The sequence below is a fragment of the Bison bison genome, unplaced genomic scaffold (genome assembly GCF_000754665.1).
Source record: "Bison bison bison isolate TAMUID 2011002044 unplaced genomic scaffold, Bison_UMD1.0 scf7180017864279, whole genome shotgun sequence".
NCBI classification, from domain to species: Eukaryota; Metazoa; Chordata; class Mammalia; order Artiodactyla; family Bovidae; genus Bison; species Bison bison.
In genome coordinates this window covers 1668254-1677542 of record NW_011494851.1, presented here as the reverse complement: position 1 = coordinate 1677542, position 9289 = coordinate 1668254, and the positions used below count along the sequence as shown (strand labels likewise).

At 37.8% G+C, this 9289-nt stretch overlaps 1 protein-coding gene across 3 annotated transcripts in view; it reads left to right on the top strand.

Moving 5' to 3' along the window:
* The window catches only part of EPHA5 (EPH receptor A5), a 398564-nt gene that overhangs the window by 273086 nt on the left and 116189 nt on the right, over positions 1 to 9289 (top strand). For all 3 annotated transcript variants that reach the window (XM_010848896.1, XM_010848895.1, XM_010848897.1), the window contains one exon: positions 3713 to 3837. In XM_010848896.1, coding sequence (XP_010847198.1) covers positions 3713 to 3837 — 125 coding nt within the window. The remainder of the gene's footprint in view (positions 1 to 3712; positions 3838 to 9289) is intronic.

Genomic DNA, 9289 nt, shown 5'->3' with positions numbered 1-9289 from the left:
CTTGAGATGGCTGGATGGCATCACCGACTCGGTGGACATGAGTTTGAGTGAACTCCGGGAGTTGGTGATGGACAGGGAGGCCTGGCGTGCTGCAATTCTTGGGGTTGCAAAGAATCGGACACAACTGAGCGACTGAACTGAACCGAAATAAAATTCAATTTCAAAAGTACTTTTAAACAATTTTGGATTTGTACACACACTTTGTGTTCTGTAGTGTGTATATGTGCTCAGTAGCTCAGTCCTATCTGATTCTTTCTGACCCCATAGACTGTAGCCCACCAGGCTCCTCTGTCCATGGAATTTTCCAGGCAACAATACTAGAAGTGGATTGCCATTTCCTACTCTAGTTGATCTTCCCAACCCAGGGATTGAACCCATGTCTTTTGCATCTTCTGCATTGGCAAGAGGATTCTTTACCACTCGTGCCACTTGAAAAGTCCAGGCAAGATACTGGAGTGGGTTGTCATTTCCTTCTCCAGGGGATCTTCCAGACCCAGGATCAAACTCAGGTCTCCTGCATTTTGGGCAGATTCTTTACCATCTGAGCCAGCAGGGAATGCCCAAAATGAAAGTTGCTTAGTTGTCTCTGACTCTTTGTGAACCCCTGGACTATAGCCCACCAGATCTTCTGTCCATGGAGTCATCCAGGGTAGCCATTTCCTTCTCCAGGGGGATCTTCCCAACTCAGATCTCCTGTGCTGGAGACAAGATTCTTTACTGTCCAAGCCACCAGAGTCCAGAAAATTTGTGGAGCTGGACAGAGGGAGGGGACATATATAAACCTAAGACTGATTCTTATTAATGTTTGACAGAAAAACAACAAAATTCTGTAAAACGATTAGCCTCAATTAAAAATATTTTTTTTTTTAAAAAGGATAGAAGATAAAGCTGAAACTATACATTCTCTGAATCTGAACACCACAAAGCCCTATGATTAAAAGAATAAAATTACATATTATAGGATCAAAGTCAATATAACCTATGGGTTTATAAGACACTAGACGGTTACCAGACTTTGCTCTTACAGATAGTTTTTTCTATTTTAATTTTATTGAAAGACATGTCACTTTTAATAGATAAGTTTGCTGATATAATACATAATAAAAAATAAAAGATTCCTCTGTATTTGATTTTTTACCACCACTCATTTACTCCATACATATTTATTGGACCGTCCTCTGTCCAGGTGCTGTTCTAGAGCTAGGATTCAGCAACGAATGAGAATAACAATATCACTGCCCTCATAAAAATTATACTCTACTTGAGAGGACTGAAAAAAACAAGTAGGAATAAGGAAGAATTCATATAGAAATAAGATGTGAATATCAGATGATAGAAGTGCAAGTAATAGAAGAAAAATTGTGAAGATCAGAGAATGTGACAAGATAAGGGGGGCTAAGGGAGAGAGCAAACAGGAAAGGTCTCAGTGAGAAATCCAGAAGAGGGAGCGAGCTCTGGAGTCAGAGTGAGGAGCACCTCTGAGTAAGGATGCAGATGGAAAATCCTTAGGCAGGAGTGTGTCAGAAGTGCCTGGGGCAGCCAGCCTAGAGAAGGAAATTGCAACCCACTCCAGTATTCTTGCCTGGAGAATTCCATGGAAAGAGGAGCTTGTTGGGCTACAGTCCATAGGGTTGGACACAACCGAGCAGCTAACACTATGTAGGAGTGTGTCAGAAGTGCCTGGGGCAACCAGCCTGGGTCGGAGCTATTGAAGAAGTAGCAAGAGGTGGTGAGGTCAAAGAAAATGCAGAGAGCCAGGCGGTACTGATGCTTATGTGTATTTCCACATTTGGGTTTTACTCTGCAGTGAGACACAGGGGTGCAGAGGAATGACGTGATCTCACTTCTGTTTTTAAATGATGATCTCTTCCCATCCCCTTTTTACACTAGCATGGAGCCCCGCAAAATAGTTCTAAACTTTGTTCTTGCTGTCTGTTGCTCAAAATGATGCCTCTGATTTGATTACACTTTCCAAGGAGTGGAAAAGATAATTAAACATGACAAATTACAGTCCATTATTTTGACTGAATACTACTGGAAATTAAAATAGAAATTCTATGCATCCATATGTATATGTATATAACATATAGGGCTTCCCTGGTAGCTCAGCAGTGAATAATCTGTCTGCCATTGCAGGAGACAGAGGAGACCAGAGTCTGCTGCCTGAGTGGAGAAGATCCCTTTGAGAAGGAAATGGCGACCCACTGCAGTATTCTTGTTTGGGAAATCCCGTGGTCAGAGGGGCCTGATGGGCTGTAGTCCATGGGGTCACAAAGAATTGGACACAACTTAGAGACTAAAACAACAACAACAATATAACATGTATATTGTTATTTCTTTTTGTTAGCTGCTCAGTCGTGTTTGACTCTTTGTGACCCCATGGACTGTATGTAGCCCACCAGGCTCCTCTGTCCATGGAATTCTCCGGGCAAGAATACTGGAGTGGGTTGCCATTTCCTTCTCCAGGGGATCGTCCCAACCCAGGAATCAAACCTGAGTCCTCCTGCATTGCATGCAGATTCTTTACCATCTGAGACACAAGGGAAGCCCAACATATATCTATCTATCTATATATATATATATATATATATAAATTTTAATCTCAGTAGATATATAATATTGTTCACATAAGGCTATACACTACCACAGGGCTATCACATAGTGGTTATACACTACTCACTTTAGCTGACATCTTTTCCATCTTATTATATATACATTATAAATATATAAAATGTGTATATTATGTATTCTTTATCTGTCTCTGCACTTACATACACTCATGATGTGTGTGTGTGCATATAGATATATATATATAGGCCTCCCAGGTGGCACTAGTGGTAAAGAACCTGCATGCCCATGATAATCTTTTGCTTTGTCTTCTATAAATCTGAAAGCTACAAAAATAAAGGTTATCTACATCAAGAAAATTATGTCAGCACTTCTTTATGGTGTCAAACCCAGAGTCTATACAAATCTCATCAGATTGATAAAAAATGGATGCCAAGTCAAATATTCAAATGTGTGGGAGTTCAAAATACTCAGAAAGTAGCATTTTTTTTTCTATTTTTTTCAGATAAAGAGTCATTTAATACACACTGACAAATAACGATGAACATCATAAGCAATTGTGATTTCTAATGAAATATTTGGGGAAAATGGATATGAAGGGAATGCTTCTTTTATTTGCTATTGTTTTATATATACTACACATATATAACCATAGTTTTAAGAAAGACCTCCACTATATTTAATATATGAAATTTCAATGACTATAGGACTCATATGATTTCAAAAATAAGAAATTATAAAAGTCTTAATGTTATAAAAATTTGGTAATAGGGATAACCATGTATGTGTTAGTGTTATGGAATATGTTGAGTCCATGAATCTTAGAATAGACATAAGATCATTAAGAACATCTTTATTCTATAAAAAGAAGATATTTTATGTATCTAAACTTTATAGAGAAAATTTGGACTTAAGATTCTGTGTGACTATAATTTTATTGTAGAAATTTCTCTCTCAGTTGATTTATATTTTAAAAACACTTCTAAATCTATAAAACCTTGTATATAAACAATAACTGTTTCCAGGTAAAATGCAAAGTTAAGTGCTTGGTATATTTATTATATTACATTCAAGTGTGCCAATATACATGAAAGACAGGTGTAATTTTAAGGCTCTGTTAATCATGCTACTCTCCATTTTTCAGCCCCCTCTCCAGTCACCAATGTGAAAAAGGGGAAGATTGCTAAGAACAGCATCTCCTTGTCTTGGCAAGAGCCAGATCGTCCCAATGGAATCATCCTGGAGTATGAAATCAAATATTTTGAAAAGGTAGGACTAACGGAATAAAAAATATCCTTTCTTCCTTTTTCATTTTAATTTTAGCAACTGCAGCTATCCAATTTGTAGAGAAGCATTTTACAATTTTAGGTGTAAATCCGTGACAGTTGATTTGCAGTCATGATTATGAAGACCAGACGTGTATAGGGAGTGCTTTCTGTGTGTTCTGTTGCTGCCAAATAGTTCACGCTGCCGGAATACTGCTATGTAATCTAGCATCAGCTTCACTAGGCTTCACAGCATTGAAAGATAAAGTCACAGAACGTTTTCAAAGTGTCCCAAATGATGAAGCTGTTAACCTTCAGTAGTGACTGCAGTGTACTATAGGGAAAAACACATTCTCGTGGCCAGTAACTCTGCATAATACCTATTTTATTTGGAAGTATCAGCAAGTAGTGTGTATATATACCTTATAATTTTAGAAAACCTATGACAAAAGTCTAACACTGTCACATAAAATTTATTTTAAAGTTTGAGGGCATAAAATTGGAAGTGTATGCTTCACATTCCCTATAGTTTCTTGATTTCCTTCCTCTTCCCTGAGTTGTTCTTTTGCCATAATAGTTGTTGAAATCTAAAGGCAATAATCATTCCTCTTTCTCTTTTGTGAATCCACGACCAAGTAAACTATTGATAAAGGAATAAGCAGGTAGAAACTAAAGATGCACTTAAGTTTCTAAAGCTGAGATAGTGTATTTGTCTTAGATATATTATGTTAGATTAGATTTTCTAACCTCCACTCCCATCTTACAGTAAGTTCCCTACATATGAACCTTTAAATTGCAATCATTCAAAGATGTGAATGTGCCCTTGTATGCCAGCTGTTATACTGTACTACTGTACTTTTCAAAGTATACTACTGTAAGATCAAAAATGTTTTATTTTTGTGTTTTTTTTCATATATTATTTGTATGAAAGGTATTATAAACTCATTATGGTATAATACCATGTAGTTGATTTGTGTTAGTTGGGTACCTAAGCTAAATTTGTGCCTTAGTCTCTCAGTCACGTCTGACTTTGCAACCCCACGGACTGTAGCCTGCCAGGCTCCTCTATCATTGGAATTCTCTAAGCAAGAATACTGGAGTGGGTTGCTATTTCCCTCTCCATGGGATCTTCCCTACTCAGGGATCAAACCCAGGTCTCCTGCATTGCAGCAGATTCTTTACCGTGTGAGCCACTGGGGAAGCCCTAGGCTAAATTTATTTGACTTAAAAACAAATAGGACTTACAAACGGGCTGTCAAAATGGAACTTATTTGTATGTAGGAGACGTACTGTATTGTGATTTTTGTACAGACTAGATCTGAATGACATGCACTATTTAGAACAGCTTGAGTTCTAATAGAACAAGGATAAAAATAGATGAGTATTCAAACCAGACTCTAAGAGGTGGGTTGGAGACCCTGGCCCATAAGTATATGTCCTATGGAAGTAGGAGTAGAAAAGATTGCTGACATAAAGCTGAGAAGCAGATCCCAAAAGGGAAGGGAAGCCACACTGCTTCTCATAAATTCCCAGAGACATCGCTCCTCTCTTAGGGAAGAGTGAAGAGGGTGGAAGTTTAAAGACTCATTTTACAATACCTAAGAAATTGTCCAAGCTAGGACGCTAGAATTAAGAAGGAGAATAAGCGTTTTCCTTATACTAATGCAAAAGTATCACGAGAAATACTGATCTCCTATTAATGAAAGTTACTTAAAATTGGAATTCCACATATGTGATAGATAAACATTATAAGTAAATGTATTGAAACACATTGAAGTAATTCATAGCATTTTTTGCTTCTTTCATCATGGATTCATTTTTTTGGATTACCTTTTTTTCTGTGTAAAGATACAACAGAGAATGAAACATAGTTTATATGGGGTAAGTGGGGCTATCTACATCTTTTTTCTAGGTTTTGAATGTCTCTACAATGTTCATATATTGATTTTATAAATAGATAAATAACTCAATTATTATTTTTGAAATCATTGTCTAAGAATGACTTATTGATAGCATTAAATGCAACTAAGTGGATTATTAGGGACCATAAATGAAGATATTGATAAAATATTTCAGAAAAAAATATTATCAAATAACATTATTCACCAAGAATGTTCTAGGAAAATACTTTGATACAAAGCTATGTTGTAATAAAGTGTGTAGTGTTTACTAAAAAAAAAAAATAGAGTAAATCAAGTAAAATGTTGCTGCTGCTGCTGTTGCTAAGTCGCTTCAGTTGTGTCCAACTCTGTGCGACCCCATAGACGGCAGCCCACCAGGCTCTCCCGTCCCTGGGATTCTCCAGGCAAGAACACTGGAGTGGGTTGCCATTTCCTTCTCCAATGCATGAAAGTGAAAAGTGAAAGTGAAGTCGCTCAGTCAGGTCCAACTCTTAGTGACCCCATGGACTGCAGCCCACCAGGCTCCTCCATCCATGGGATTTTCCAGGCAAGAGTACTAGAGTGGGTTGCCATTGCCTTCTCCAGGTAAAATGTTACAACACTACTATACATATACTTCAGTGATTCCTGTTTCTCTGGGAGTCATGGTTCAAACTGAATTACTGATGCTAGAAGTCTACAAACACATGCTGTATTCAAAAATAATTTGTTAAATTTAGTTTTACATTTCCTTTTTCAAATTTTTGTACTTTATTACTGCATACTAATTCAAAGCTAGGCAAATATATGAATTTATGAATTCTTTTGTAAACATTTTAAGTTTCCAGATTTTTATTGTAATTAAAGTTGATTTTTAAAATAAGTTTGGAGAAGAAAATGGCAACCCACTCCAGTATTCTTACCTGGAGAATCCCATGGACAGAGGAGCCTGGTGGGCTACAGTCCACAGGGTCGCAAAGAGTTGGACACGACTGAGCGATTTCACTTTCACTTTAAAATAAGTTGAGATTCATACTAGCACTTTAGAACAGCTATACACCAAAAAAACCTATATAATTGAATAGTGGTTTCCCTGATAGCTCAGCTGGTAAAGAATCTGCCTGCAATGCAGGAGACCCTGGTCTGATTCCTGGATCAGGAAGATCCTCTGGAGAAGGGATAGGCTACCCACTCCAATATTCTTGGGCTTCCCTGGTAGCTCAGTTGGTAAAGAATCTGCCCACAATGCAGGAGACCTGGGTTTGATCCCTGGGTTGGGAAAATCCCCTAGGGGAGGGAATGGCTACACATTCCAGTATTCTGGCTTGGAGAATTCCATGGATTGTTATAGTCCATGGGGTTGCATATAGTCCATATACCTGAATATACATATCTTAGATGTAATAAATTTTTTCAGCAGGAACATTAAACATTTGACTATTATTTGTTTTCCTGCCTGGTTTTTCTTTACCTGAAACAACTATTCATAGCTGAACCTATGAGTTTAGTGGGGGTTTTTTTGTTTATTTTTTTTTTTTGTCTTTAAGAAAATGATCCCTATTTTTTCCCATTATGGGCGACCTTTGATTGTTTTAACACTTGCTTCTCAGCATATACATGAGTCTCATATACATGATATTCCTTCAGTTCAGTTCAGTTCAGTTCAGTCACTCAGGCATGTCCAACTCTTTGCGACCCCATGAATTTCAGCACGCCAGGCCTCCCTGTCCATCACCAACTCTTGGAGTTCATCCAAATTCATGTCCATTGAGTCGGTGATGCCATCCAGCCATCTCATCCTGTCATCCCCTTCTCCTCCTGCCCCAAATCCATCCCAGCATCAGAGTCTTTTCCAATGAGTCAACTCTTCGTATGAGGTGGCCAAAGTATTGGAGTTTCAGCTTTAGCATCAGTCTTTCCAAAGAACACCCAGGACTGATCTCCTTTAGAATGGACTGGTTGGATCTCCTTGCAGTCCAAGGGACTCTCAAGAGTCTTCTCCAACACCACAATTCAAAAGCATCAATTCTTCAGCACTCAGCTTTCTTCACAGTTCAACTCTCGCATCCATACATGACCACTGGAAAAACCATAGCTTTGTGCTTTTGAATATGCTATCTAGGTTGGTCATAACTTTCCTTCCAAGGAGTAAGTGTCTTTTAATTTCATGGCTGCAATCACTATCTGCAGTGATTTTGGAGCCCAAAAAAATAAAGTCTGATGCAGTTTCCACTGTTTCGCCATCTATTTCCCATGAAGTGATGGGACCAGATGCCGTGAAGTTTTCTGAATGTTGAGCTTTAAGAGAAAGGATTATCTTTTTTTGTTTGTTTGTTTCATTTAAGCTGCTGCTTTTGTTAAAACAAAGAATTATTCAACAGGTGGTAGGGCAGAGCCTTGTCTGTTAATATTTATTCTAATTAATCATATCCATGTTGTGGAAATACTTTTGTTATAGTCCATTTTATGTAATATTCGTTTCAGTAAGATTTGGCTTTATGGTTAATATTTTATATTTAATGCTGTGTTAATATATTCTATTACCTGCACAACTCAAAGTAAGAAAAAATGATTTTGGGAAAAAAGATTTATATTCACATATTCAATAAATGAATAAAATTGCCTACCTACATGCTTTAAAAGCAGCAAAAACCCTTATGTATTATTTTGGGGAAGTTATCATTATCTTTTGGTCAGTTTTTACAGAGAAGATATTAATTCCCAGACTTTTTCCAAGTAAAATTTTTGAGCATACCAATAAAATACACAAATAGTTGTGTGTGTTTTTTTTTTTTTAGCACTTTCAAAAGGACAAAAAAAAAAAAGGATAATGAGCTTTGATACCATGTATTAAGGTGGGGGTCCTGATAGGTTGCCAGGGCTTATTTTGAATCTTCAGAATGATACCACCATTTTATTGGATGGCTCTTGGCCAGACACAGGTGGCAGAGCCTTCCAGGGCTCACACACTTGCCAGCTGGCATTTCTGTCTGTGATTGCCCTGCTCTAATAGAGGTCATTGGGCCTTTCTGTTCCTGCATGGTGATGGGCCCATTGCCACCTCTTAATTAAAGACAAGGCAAAGGGAAGCTGCCCTTTGGCAGAGTGTTTGCCAGCTGGCTCTTTCTGCGAAGGCTGTCCCCTTGCTGCCTGTGAACAATGTTTGCTAAGCAGCTGGGGAACATAGCTCATTTGCTCAGCTGGGACATAAAGACAGCAAAAGCCACTGCCCCAACCAAGGACTTGACAACACTTGGTCGCGGGTGTTGAACATGTGTACATAGTTTGTGACATGGTGGAAATTCTGAGTATGATTTAAAGGCGTGGAACAGAAGCAAATTTTAGAAGATACTTAAATGATTTTAAATGTATATTTATGGCTTTTGATCCCTTAGTATAAGCTTCACTAAGTCCCCTTGATAACCTACTCAGCTAACTCAGAGAGACATTGTACAGTTAGATCTGTGATGAGGAAACACTGAGACATGCATAATGTTAATAGATAATCAGATGGAATGTTGTATAATTGTGTTCAAGTGATTGCAGATTATACTTTATTTCAGGAAATAACATTCC